The following is a 13772-nucleotide window of genomic DNA, read 5'->3' as shown; positions in this document are numbered from 1 at the left end:
ATATAAAAGTGGATGTAATTTCCGGATCTGAAAAATGAGGTTGATGTGAAAGTGCTTTAAGCTGCAATACCACCGAGTGCCACCAGAGGTTTGCTCCAAAAGCCTTAGGCTCCATAGACTCTCATTCATCTTGTCTCATGAAGTTTGAAGTCAATACATTTTTTTCCACTAGTTACTACAGTGTTGTTGACTAAAGTCGCTCCTTCTTATTAGTTTTCTGGCGGTCCATCTGAAGATAATCCTGTAATTAATTAGAAAATAAGCCGTGTTTTGGGGGACGCGTCTGGTTCGATAGTCTGCTCATTATCCAAAGTGTACGTTGTGTTTTTATACTTTATTGTACACAATTCACTATCTTGTTGAAGATTTGACATTTTACTGTACAATATTACGATTTCATTTGACTTTGAATCATTTGGAAGAGGCTGTTGCAAACTGCAAAGCTTTTTCCACATTTCAGTACTCCATATTCTCCATATCGACAATAACAAAAAGAAATCTGTCAAAATAGAGAAGGCACGTTAGAGCTGTTGCCAAGCTTCTTTTTTTTTTTTTTTAGAGGCACAGGGAATAAAAGGTATGTAGTCAAAAGCATGAAAGGAAATGGAAAGATGAAAAATATGTAAAATTCTGAAATCTCTGACATTGGCAGGAAGTAGAGGATCATTAGTGAATCTAAGGAGAAAGGCAGTCTTCCTCATCACTGGAGTTCAGTGAGACCAGATTAAATTCTTAAAAAAGTTTGATTATTTCCCTGATAAAATAGAAAATTAAAGTATTGAACTAAACTTACTGTTTTCTATTTCTAAAAGGTTAAAAAAAATACAGCTGGAAACACTTTTAGAAGTGACAACTAGTTGAACTGTTGCAAAACTGACTTAGACTTTTTTTAATTTCCTTTGTAACAATGACCTGAGGTATTTTTAAAACACCTTGCCATCAGATTAACATGCTAATTTACAAAGTTTTGATGATTTGGACATCACAGTAAAGATGAAAAATACAGCAAATATAAAAAATACATGCAAGATACATTTCCTGGGTATATGAAAGCAGACTTTATTTTGTCAACCTTTTATATTAAAAATGACATTATTCCTCCTGTTGTTGTTGTTGTTGTTTTTTTAATATTTTTGTTAATTTGATGATCATCGATATCTGCCTAATTTATTTCATTCAAATTCATGGTATTTCGCTCGGCTGCGTTGCGGTGTAGTGCTTCGCTTCATCCAGCTGGGGGCAGCAGCGCCCCTGCTCTCCTACTAGCCCGCAAAACACACAGAAGAAGAAGTTGTTTCCGGTGCAACAGCCAGGCATCATCATGCCGATTGCTGTAATTATGGAAGAAAATTTCGATAAATTATTAGAGCAGTGCGAAGCTCAAGAACTCGAGGTAAGCACCGAATAACACACACAAAAAAAAATGGATGATATCGTGTGTCATCAACAGTCTGCGTGGCGGTAACGTTGACAACGGACCGTTTTAGTGCGCGAGCAGTGAAGGCTAAGCGTCGTGGCTAAGAAGATGGCCGGTCTCCCTGCTGTGAGCTGAACTCAGCAGCTCGGCTCGTTAACAGACCAGATCTGCAGCAACGACACCAGAACATGTCCACGATAGGGACAACAACTGCGACGCGTCACTGTCTGCTTCAGGCTCGCGGTTGTCGTCGTCCAGTGGGACTGTAGAGAGAATATAGGCGTCCCGCGGTGTTTCCCGGGAAGCTGCAGAGACTCTCAGCTGCTTCACATCAACACCGAAGACTTTTCTGTTTGGTGTCGTTCACTGAAACCAGATCTGAGGATGCAACTTGGAGCCTAATGTTTGTGTGTTTGTCTTGTTGTTGTTGAAATGTACAATACAAGTAAACTCGCCTCGCTGTACTTCCAAACGTCAACGTTACACCTGCATTTCTCCCCAACAGGCGCCAGGGGGCGTCGCGACACCTCAGGTCTACGCTCAGCTGCTGGTGCTCTATTTACTTCACAACGACATGTAAGTCAACTGTGAGTCTTTAACTCTGCAGCTCACAGTTTCTTTGTTTGGTTTAAGGGTGGAGGAGGGGAGGGGGGGAATCAGCTGAATTATCATTTCACTATGCAAAAGTATGTTTTCTGCCCGGATGGACCATCACTGATTATTACAAATAATACGCGAGTTATATGTGGAAAACTACATTTGGTGGCTCGTGTTTGATCAGTTATGTCACAGCTTAATGCTTTGTATTTTTTTTCTGCGTGCGTCGGCATTTTTACTTAACGTATTGGCTAACTTGCGTTGACGTGGGTTCAACAGGAATAATGCCAGGTATCTATGGAAGAGGATTCCCCAAGCAATAAAATCGGTAAGCACGTTAAAAAAAAAAAAAAAAAAAAAAAAAAAAAAAAAAACGCACGTAAACACTTGCTAATGTAGAGCAGAAATCCATTTTAGTGCAACATATGTCCTGTAGTTATCCTGCTCATGATGCTCTCTACACAAGTTAAAATGTTTACCAGTTTGAAAGGAGTGGGTTTTTTTTCCCCAAGTTTGTGGAAAACATGGCACCTATTTGGTGGGTGTTTCGGGGGGTCCTCCCCCACAGTAAATGTTATGTTCTTTTATATAATTGTTGACCATTTTTATTACCGTATCTGTGTACAAATTCTCCAAAAATGATAGAGTTAGAGCGGATAAACAAACAACACCCCAAAAGCCTTAAAGACTTAACTTTGTTAAAGAAGGGAAAAGGCATTTAGTTAATTTGATGCTCAACATGGCTTTTGTGCTGCACCAGATGATAATTACAATCTGGAACGTTTTTTTTTAAATTTGGACTCGTATACACATGACTTGACGTAGAGGAGTTTGAAACACAAACAACGGAGGATGTCCAACATAGGCTATATGCTATTATGTTAAATTAATCCTATTCCTATATTCCTAATCCTATTTAATACTGAATACATGACATTTTTACCCCTTTACAACCATTTTCGCTCAATATTAGATAAATAGTAACTAGTTAGAAACATAATTGGCGTCTTGAACGCTTGAAAAAATGATGTCCTCCATGACAGCTGTGAAGGAATATAATATAGTTAGTGCCAATCCAGTCATGTCTCCTTGTAAAATGCCCAGATTGTATAAACACAAGCTTCATCTTGCATGAACACAACTCAATCTGTTTTTTCAATCGCATTTTAAAATAGACAAGATACTTCAAAATGTCACCACTGTCAGTCATTATCCGAAGTATTTGGGCGTGAATCCTCTTCTCAGTAGCACTCAAACCACTGCCTTGTCAAGTGTTGCATACTGAAGGTTTTTCAAGTGCTTTTCTGTTGTTGCATACAGGCTAACCCTGAGTTAACAGCTATTTGGGCTGTTGGCCAGCGCATTTGGCAGAGAGACTTTCCAGGGATCTACACAGCCATCGCAGCTTTCCAATGGACAGAGAATATCCTTCCAGTCATGGAGGCCCTTCGAGGTAACAACAAATAAACATGCCCCGTCTGACCTTTCGCTCCCATCACTTTGATGTATCCTAAAGATTTATACCAATCGCAAGTAACGATTATATGACTCGCACATCTCGCTCTGGGAAAAGTGGCAAGAATTCCTGTGGGGACATTGGTGTGAATTCAATATTTAGATTATCTCTGCATGATTTAGAATTACAGTCAGCAGGGGGCACCAGCTAAGCACAGCATGATGCAATTTATCATTGGGAAGTAAAACATGCTGGAAAATGTATCAGCAAATCCAACTTTATGACTTATCAGAATCATGAAGGGTAGTTCAAATGGATATAACACAATACTCAGAACTTCAGTTTATGTATTTACATACATACATGACACTTTCTGATCGGGAGAAAACAGTGAAATATTTTAATATTTCTGTTAATTTGATTTGTTCTTACATTGAAATAATTTTGTGGAAACATCCTTACTTAACATTTTTGCCCTCATGCTCACAATTGTTGTGGCGCTGGTACCATGTGATGGTTCTGTTGTGCAAGAGTTCAAGAATAGCTTCTCCCTCGTGTTTACGGCACTTCGTGTTGCTCTTCTATTGATGCTGACGTACAGGATGTCAGAAGACACTTAAGTCACCACGGACAGTAACGGCATGGAGGATGTTGTGCATAATGAGAGTTTGAATCGAAAGGAATACAGTTTAATCAAAACATTTTTAGCAAAGCAGTTTTACAGAAGGTCATAACAATAACTACTTCAAAATTTTAGCCGGTGAAGTGGTCTTTACTGTAGGTCAACTTTCTATAGACTGTTGAGAACATCATGTTGCTATTGTTTGTGTTAAAATAACATTTTGCAGTCTTATCTTAAGAGCCACTATATAAAAAGCCAAACGTCCCAACATCCCAGGTAATATATTTAATTTAAAAAGAGACACAAGCGACTAAATTGTGACATTTGGAAATAATTTACTAACAAATGTTTGGTGTTTCATTTATTTTTAAAAAGTTAAACTTTCTATAATCTGGGAATCAAAAAAAAAGATATTAACAGGTCAGATGATTAGTTATATGATCAGTTGATTGAAATCAACTTCAGTTAAAAGTCACTCTGTTTACTGCACCAAACAAAACAGGTCAGTTAAATAACAAACCAGGCACATGACAACAAATCCAGAGAAAATAATGGAAAAACAGGATGTTGACAGTGACTTGTTTACAAATCAGACAGAGCACCTTCTCCCAGGTTGGAGTTCCTTTGAGACAGTCACATGGACCCTGTTTGTCCCTGTGACTGTTCAAGGGGACACAGTGCCCACTGGGACATGTGACACATGCTGCACCGGGTAGGAGGGGGCCATTTCTGTGAAAAGATCCCAGGCCAGGAATGTGTGCTCTCGTTGGTGGAGTGGATCAGGTGTCACCAGCTGTGAGGGGCTGGTATAAAGGACAGAGCTGCTAGCTCGCAACCAGAATAGATATCAGCATTTCACAAGTAACAGCACAGACTGAAGATAAGACCTTCGAGTCTGCTCCTCATTTTAGTTAAACCGTTTAGTTTTCTCCTTGTGGAAATTGAAAACTTGCTCGTCAAAGTTAAGGCAGAGACTTTTCCGTAATGGACGTCCAGAGATCAGGATCTGTGGTTCGGCCTCCCAGCCCCATGGATAGTCTTGAGAAACAGCTGAGCTGCCCCATCTGCCTGGACATGTTCACCAAACCTGTGGTCATCCTGCCCTGCCAGCACAACCTGTGCCGTAGTTGTGCCAGTGACCTCTACGATTCGCGCAACCCCTACCGCTTTTCCGGTGGCGTCTTTCGCTGTCCCACCTGCCGGTTTGAGGTCGTGCTCGACCGCCACGGTGTGCACGGGCTCCAGCGCAACCTGTTGGTGGAGAACATCATCGACATCTATAAGCAGCAGCAAGAAGGCAGCAACAGCGGAAACACAGAAACCACCCTGAAGCCTAAGGAAAGCAAAGAACCGATGTGCCAAGAACACGAGGATGAGAGAATCAACATATATTGCGTGACCTGCCAGGTACCCACCTGCTCCATGTGCAAAGTGTTCGGCCAGCATAAGGACTGCGAGGTGGCAGCTCTACCGAGTATTTACCAGGCCCAGAAGGGTGAACTGAGTAACGCTATCGACACCCTGGTGGCCAGCAACGGGCGCCTGCAGGCTCTGCTCAATCAGATGGACGACGCCTGCCGTGCCGTGCAGGAGAACGCGCAGCGCGCTAAACAAGGGCTGTCTGAACGCTTCGATCTGCTGTACGCCGTCCTCGAGGAGCGCAAGGGCATTCTACTCGAGCAGATCGGGAAAGAGCAAGACAAAAAGGTGGCGGCTCTGCGGGCGCTGGCTCAACGTTACGGCGAACGACTGCAGGCCAGTACGGTGCTGACGGATTCGGCCGTGAGGGCTTTGGAGCAGGGGGGAGCCGCCGAGTTCCTGTTGGCTTCCAAGGGCCTCATCACAAAGACCAAAGACGCAGCCAAGTCCGCGCTGGGAGAAGACAGGCCGGAGCCGGGCTTCGAGAAGATGGACCACTTCACTTTGTCAACAGAGCATGCCGAAGCAGTCCTTTCAAAAATGGCCTTTGGAGTGGCCGATGAAGATGAATTTGAGGATGCAGAAGAAGAGGAGGAGGAAGAGGAGGAGGAGGAGGAGGAATAATGAAAACCGAAGTAGTTACGGACTTGACTATTTTAAAGTGCTTTTGAAGGTTTTTGGAAATACGGAGGTGTTGATCGGAAGGACTCTGGATTTGATGTTGAATGAAATATGAGGTTCGGGTCGGTGGACGTGGACGTGGACTGAAATGACTGCCCTTACTTTCAGTGCAATATTTGATTTCCAACGTCATTCGTACATTTTCTTGATGTCTTTTTATACTTTTGTACTTCAGTTAAATGGAAAATAAGTCGGGAGAAATGTAATAACAGAACGTCTGAAGAATGCACATTTTTTTTCCTTCTTCATATGTAGCTTATGGAAATAGTTGTTTTCGTAGATTTCTTATCTCACTTTGTCTGTTTGTGTTTAATTGGTGATCAGATGATCAACCTGTAAACGCCAAATCTGTCTTTACTGGTACATGGAATAAAGCTGCATGAAGTTAAGCGCCGGCTTGCTTTATTGTTAGGTTGAATATAAAAACGTGATTTTTAAATCAAGGGGACACAAACAGGAAGAAAACCTGATGAACTCTTGCTTCCATCCAAATGTTTCCCAGCCTGTTGCTGCTCTCACTCGGCGATAGACTGTACTTAAAAATAAAAGTCCTTGCCACGTCCTGTCTGCTTTGCCTTTGCTGGTGAAAAGTGAGGGCTATTTTTAGCAGGTGAGAGGGTGAGAAATGATACCGGCCCCGGAATAGATTGTCAGGGAAGGACAGGCCAGGTCCTGTTTCTCCTCCATAAGAGCTCCCACTCACGGTCGGCTTGCTCAGCAGCCTCCAACCCGACTCTGAAGTGTCAAGAGGGTCGAGCTAAGAAAGGCCGGTCCAGTTGCCACACAAGTCACCACTGGGCGGTCAAGAGGCCACGGTAAAAATACTCGTCTTCCTGGGGACTGGGTTACAAAAAAGCCCCCCGCGGATGACCCGCTTATTCTGGGTCGGGAGAAAACTAATCTGCAGTCAGGTGCAGGAAGGTTGTTCCAGCACACGAAGTTCTTTTATGAGCTGTGATAGATGGTTCACTTTTAACACATGCTAATTATATATTGACCAGAGATGGGAAAACACTTCGGTCAGGTTCCTCAGTCGTCCGTTAATGGTGACACACCAAAGGAACAAAACATCTGTGAACACACCTTTTTTTTTTAAATAGTCGGTTTTAATTACCATCGCGTTTAAGTTAAAACTGCAGATATTACTTCACAGGCAAAACTCTGATTAACTCCTTCACAGAATGAAAGTAAAGTGCCTTCAACATAGCTGATACATAAACACAGTGTTGAATTCCTTTTCCAACGAGATATCATCTCCCACTCCGCGTCCTTATAAACAACTTCAATCACGTGGAGGGCAGGAAGTTCCTTGGACATCAGCGCTCCTGACAAACCTCCGATTTTCCCCTCCACAGCTGTCCTTTCTTATCCCGCTTGTTATTGTTACTGCTGCAACACATCACCTGTTGCTAGGCTATAAAACACCAAAGGCCATAAACCCCGAGGCATTTACGTGATAGCTGCAGGAGCGGATACACGTTGTTGAGGCCACCGTCACTCTTAGACTAATCTCCGCTATCGCAGCAGCACGTCGGATCGGGCCAGATAGAACGGGGCCGCCTGGGCAGCGGGCAAGCTGAAGCTGTCCGCCTGCTCATAATCACTTCACCGCATACAACACCCACGATTTGTCCCGAGCCTGCTTCATTTAGTGAGATCTTTTGTTAAGTATTCTTCATTACCGAATTTCTTTTAGCTCATAACGGTCAACTCGGTCAAATCAAACATTCCCAAACAAGAAACTGCGCCATTTCATTTCAAGCAAACCCAGATGGTCAAAGCAAGTAGAGGCAGACAACCCGGAGTTTGAGTTGCTTTGTTTTATTTTCGGCCCCGGAGCGGCTCCTGCTAGAGCTGCAGCTGCATGTGAACCTGAGCTCGTTTTTGGGGGGAGAGCGGGAGCGACTTGTCAAACACACAGATTAAACACGAGCAATCATTAAGATGAAAAGTTTGCATGATTTGTAGGATAAGCACAAAATAGAAAAAGAAAACCGTTCCATTCAAACATCCGGCTCTCGCTCGACATTTGACCAAAACATACTCGACTGCGATTGCTGGCGATCGTCGCCGGCTCCACTGTAAATGTGTAAGTCACTGTCGAGTCATTGGTATTTACAGCGCTGTTGCTCATTAAGCTGCTCCGTCTACATGAGACGCGACGCTCGAATACCGTGTTCAAATGCTCGTCCCGCCTCTGGAAGATCACGGCGAGTTGCTGCACGCTGCCTGTGGACTGCACGCTCTTTAAACAGGACCAGAGCACGCATTTAGCTCGTATGCACTCCCGTGTGCGCCTATCTGATATCGATTGTCTTTGCAGAGAGCACGCGGCAGAGGGCGTACAGTCTCGTGGCCCAGGCGTACACTTCCATCGCCGCCGATGATTTCGCTGCCTTCGTGGGCTACTCTGTGGAGGAGGCAGTAAAGGGTAAGACTGGATCTACCTCCTCGCAGGAAATACCTCAGCATCACTGTCATTGTGCGTAAAGAATCCAAACGATGGGAGATCTCTGGTAATAATAAGCGTTGCTGTCCGGCGGTACTCCCACGAGGCCGTAGTGCTTTTCATTTCCATCGAATTACCATTCATACATCCGCTGACGAGGCTGTTTTCTTTGTGACAAAAGGTGTGGTGAGCCAAGGCTGGCAGGCAGACCCCGCAACCAGGATGGTGATGCCCAAAAAGCCAGGTAGGTGGCAGTATTGCTCTGTTGACTCGTACCCAATATCAGCTCCCGATACTCTGGAGGTTTTCTTTTCCCAGCTAACCCCCCCGCTCCCACCTCCCTGCTTCCCTTCCTCTTCGATTCTATGAGACGGAAATAAAAATGCTGCCCTGATTTACGAGACATGTCAATCTCGGGGAAAGACTGATGTCCTATTTCTGGAATCTCTTCGTCCATATTTCCAAATCTTTCCTGCTCCCATTTCTTTTCTCCTCCCGTGCTCTCTTTTTTGATTTTTTTTGGTAAGAATTTATATGACATCATCACTTGTCTTTAAGTCAGAGGGACACGGATGGATCCGTCTGATTTGAGCGCATGTACGAGAGACCTGTTGATTTATACAGCTATACGAGGAAACGGCTGCTGTCTGTAATCATCGGACCTTTTTGCATTGCTGAAACATCTGCTGTGCACATGTAGCCGCTCACCATTAATCCCCAGTTGTCTCCCTTTTTTTTTTTTTTTTTCCCTTTCTGTGCACGTCACTGAAACTGTTTAGGTGATTTTTGTTTGCAGAGTGGATCTCGCACAGGAAGTCATTCCGGTCAGGATGAATGTAACGTGCTGTAATCGCCTCCAGGCAAAACGTCTCGCGGCCACATGGGCAGACTCCGCAGGTGGTGTTGTTAAGCGGGGGGAAGGAGGCGCTGAGCTCACATGCAGATGTAGACGGTGTGGTTTACTCGAGGCCCCCGCGCCCCGCCGAGTCTCTGATTTGCAACACGTGGCCTGTAGCTGCAGAGTTTACACCAGCGAAATGTAAAAAGATCGATTGAGCTTGGCACGATGAGGAATCCCCCTCTGACTCAACTTCTCCTCTCTCCCCTCTCCTCTCATCTCTCAACAGATCCTCCCCCTGTCTCGTTGGTTCCAAATGAGCAGCAGTTGGCCAGACTCACTGACTACGTGGCTTTCCTCGAGAACTGATAACCCACAGCAACCACGGCCACCACCCCCCTTTTATTTTTTATTTTTTTTTCACCCGCTCGGTACTGAGGAAGAAGTTTGGACAAACTCTGCGTCCTTCCTGCAACGTCCCACTCCCTCATAAAGATGTACCAAAAACACAGATCATCTTGCATGAATGCTGCAAGCTCTCCTCCCAACACGTGACTATTTATGTTCAGCGAATAACACGCCCTCTAATTCACATGTGTAAATTTGGGTCAAATTTCAAAGGATGTACGTCTCTGATCACCGTCACTTTGTTGTCATTGCTGGCCTAACAAACCCTCCATAAACCAGCGCGTACAGGACACACCATTCTGTTGCTGCACTTAAAAGTTTCCTCGGGACAGACGTCGTCAGGTTAACGGGGAGTCTTGGCATGCGTGCGTCACCGTGTGGAGTTCAATCCTCACATCTCACATCTTGAAGTTTATGTTTTGACTGGTGAATAAATATTTTGCTGTTTCTAATGAAGTGTTCTTTCATTTCATTTCATTTCATTTCATTTAGGAGTTTTGTTTCAGGTCGGTGCTGCTTTACAGCGACCGCTCGGGTCAGTTAACACGTTAAGACGAAGAAAAACACGATGGTTGAGGAAGCAAAGTGTATTTATGCAATCATAAAACCACATCAGACCATCAGGTGAGTTGATATTTGAGAAACTGCATACGTATGCCCCCAAAATAACATCAATCGTTTTGGAAAATGAAACAAGTTTCAGTTAAATCAAGATGATGTAACATCAACCTTTAAATAATTAGAAGTAACAGGCTGAAGGTTTTTCTGCTCGTTTCACTGCTTTTTTTTTTCCCCCAAAGTAATAATACATGTTATTGCTAAATATAAAAACCATAAAAAACTGATGCTTTTGAAATCAGCTTGAATTGACATGGAGCTGCAGCATCTCCCCCCTGAGAGCCCCCCTGCTGTAGTGAAGAAATTTCCCCTCGGGGATTAATAAAGTGTATAAAATAAATAAATACAAAATAATGGGACATTTTATTCCGTAAAGGCATATCTGGCATCCGTCGGTTCATAAAAATGAACTACTGCTGTTGATTTATTTATTTATTTTTTTCATTTTTCACCATCTCTGGTTCCTGTTTTGAAGCAGAATTTGAAACACACGCTACTTATTCTCCTCTGGAGTTATTTTATCTTCATTGTGGCTTGGCATTAAAAAGGAAGTGGCAGGCGTTTGGTGTGAAATCACCGACGTCAGGGCCGTTCTTTGCATGTTTGCGGCTGCAAGGAGCTCATTTATTTCATAGCATGCTTTGTTTTATCTTGAAAATGACACATTGGAAACGACTACAAACATGGAAATTGCCATTCTGTTTACGCATGCTGGGTTTCTTCAGTTTAACCTATTTAAAGACACATCTTCGCATTGTTTTTTCTGGTTCAAGTTTTCAGTCTCTTTGCTCATTTATTATTGTGTATATATATATATATATATAAATCTCATCTGTAAATGGGAATGTAACAGTATCTGTTGGTGTATATGCTGTAAACAAACACGTGTGGACTCCGACCCATGTCCGGGCATGTGTTGAACCAGCATTGGCTGCATGACAGCAGCGTTCCAGACACAGTCAATCAACACAAGTGCTGTTAGAAGGTAACCGAACCTGATCGCTCCTGCTGCCCTTGAAGAGTCACAGCGCGACTAAATTAGTACACAGAGGCACATGTCAGGGAGCCACACAGTTCATCTGGCCTGACGACACGCCGAGCTGAAGTTGCGGAGTCAGAGAGAAGTGAAGTGTCAACTGTATCTCCGTTTAAAAGCTAAAGTATGCCTGCTGTACGTCTTAACTTACTGTGTGCGCTAATTTAGTTGGAACATATTTTTGGTAAGATGAACCCACACAGCTTGAAAAGGACGATTCAAATTGCAGCAGCACCTCTGTTCACATGTGGCTAACAGCAACTTATTTGGCTCTTTGGGTCGTCTGTCTACGACTTGGTTGTGAGTCACTTGAGTTACTACTTAAGTTACTCTTGTCCGCATGCCGCAGTGTTCCTGATAAAGTGAATACATGAGTAGACGCATTATTAAATTAGAAGCACACGCAGAGCGTGCAACCATCTGCCAAGGTCAATAGTCTTCTATTTTTTGAAATGCAGATCTGCAACTCTCACTTCTATATATGTCTGGTTATATTTCCAGCACTATCTGAAGGGTGTCAGAATAGTCTTGTGCTGACCTCAGGCCTCTCAGTGATTGTTACCATATCGTTTCTCTGTAATGAAACCATAAACTGAGTCCTCCATGATGATTGTTCTCTATATAAAGGTTGAGCGGGTACATGTGTTTCCTGAAGGATTGTTGGTACCCTTGGCTGTGGATTGTATTATGAAGTCAGTGTTCTTCAGAATGACCTATGTTTTGTGGCAGATGAACTTTACTGCCCTCTGCTGGATTTTAAGATGCGTTTCATTTAGTAGGCAAAGTGCCCTATCTGGCAATGTTAAAGAAAGTGAAAAAATAAATTGTGGATCTGTCCCGTGAATCAGATCTCCTCTAAAATGTAATGGGTTCTTCTTTGGCCCCCAACACACCCTTCCACCAAGTCCCATAAAAACCGGGCTGTTCGTTTTTCTGTAATCCTGCTGACAAACAATCTACACCAAAGACATGAGCTCACGGCGGAAGTAACTTTAAAGAAAATATGAAATCTTAATAACTAACAGAAGAAAAATGAAAAAGGTTATTTACTCCTTATGAACCTTCAGCATTTATTTCACTGTCTGCACATCAAGAACAGTGCAAGAATATATTTGAATTACGTTTCCCATTAACATTCGTTTTTCTATAATTTGGGATTTGCTGACTCACCGCACCTTGGTGTGTGTGTGTGTGTGTGTGTGTGTGTGTGTGTGTGTGTGTGTGTGTGTGTGTGTGTAGAAGTGAAAGAGAAACCCATGAAGTTCCTTTGTTCCATCAGACCTTCCAATCTAAATCTTTGTATTTAAACTGACAGCTTTCATACATTCAGTCCCCGTGCAGCTCCAAACTTTGGACATCTTTGAGACAGTCAACAAGAAAACTGAGCTAATTTGAAAAACCTGAGTTTATATCCTGCCACGGACACTAAATCAGTTTTAACGGTGCAACTTCGGTGCCCATCAGACCATTAGCAGTGAGTAACTTGATGCGTGCGGATAACCAACACAGTTTTACAGGTTCAAATAAAACATAAAATATGTCCAGACAGTTTTCTGAACCAGCTGGGGAAACTCTTTGAAGTGAAGACACAAGGTCACTGTGTTTCTGTAACGGGGCTCTCAGGACTTCAACTGCTCTGCGTCTAGCAGCAGATTTCAGCCACATCTTGGTTCAATGAAGAATGTTTCTGTCTGTCCCACGCTTGTATGACCGGAATTTTATGGTATTCGATCCATGTCATAATAATTGAACAAAATCTGCCAAGAATCGAGCAAACATCAATAAATTGTAAAAGAATTTGAAAATGTTGAAACCCCAAAAATGATCTCAAAGGCTAGATATGCAATAGAATGATGCATGAGTGACGTGTGTTCACAATATTCTTGTCTTTCTTAAGCACTTATGGACATTTCTCCTCTGCGGCCATTTTTTCGAGTTTTGCTGACACATTTTTCAGTTTGTTTTTCTTTTCTTACAATACATTTTTTTGGACTTGCAAATGTTTATTCTCTTTGGTGGATTGTGTTCAGTTGTTATGACACCAATTCAACCCCATAGATTTTCAGCATCAAAGTAAAACGACTCCGAGGCAAACAGTGGGAACTTCCTTTACTGAAGGTTAAGCCTTTATGAAAGTAAAGGCCATGCCTTCATCCAGAGTTACATGGATAAGACTGATAACATATCGGCAAGACTTCTGTCGGGAAAAGGCTGAACATTGGTGGGATTTT

The 13772-nt window shown here is 43.0% G+C and overlaps 2 protein-coding genes across 2 annotated transcripts; both read left to right on the top strand.

Moving 5' to 3' along the window:
• Nucleotides 1-1281: 1281 nt before the first annotated feature.
• cops8 (COP9 signalosome subunit 8) lies at nucleotides 1282-10339 on the top strand. Its single transcript, XM_069154955.1, has 7 exons — nucleotides 1282-1393; nucleotides 1923-1993; nucleotides 2294-2342; nucleotides 3335-3467; nucleotides 8516-8623; nucleotides 8823-8885; nucleotides 9769-10339. Exons 1-7 carry the CDS (start codon nucleotides 1322-1324, stop codon nucleotides 9846-9848), a joined length of 576 nt encoding a protein of 191 aa, XP_069011056.1. The 5' UTR covers nucleotides 1282-1321; the 3' UTR covers nucleotides 9849-10339.
• Nucleotides 4737-6752, top strand: trim63b (tripartite motif containing 63b). The gene has a single exon (XM_069154954.1). It carries the CDS (start codon nucleotides 5077-5079, stop codon nucleotides 6133-6135), a length of 1059 nt encoding a protein of 352 aa, XP_069011055.1. The 5' UTR covers nucleotides 4737-5076; the 3' UTR covers nucleotides 6136-6752.
• Nucleotides 10340-13772: the final 3433 nt, after the last annotated feature.

This window comes from Embiotoca jacksoni, unplaced genomic scaffold, assembly GCF_022577435.1.
Source record: "Embiotoca jacksoni isolate LCO1_2020_lvr unplaced genomic scaffold, fEmbJac1.0.p SCAF_2, whole genome shotgun sequence".
Classification (NCBI taxonomy): Eukaryota; Metazoa; Chordata; class Actinopteri; family Embiotocidae; genus Embiotoca; species Embiotoca jacksoni.
This window is presented reverse-complemented; position numbering and strand designations above follow the sequence as displayed.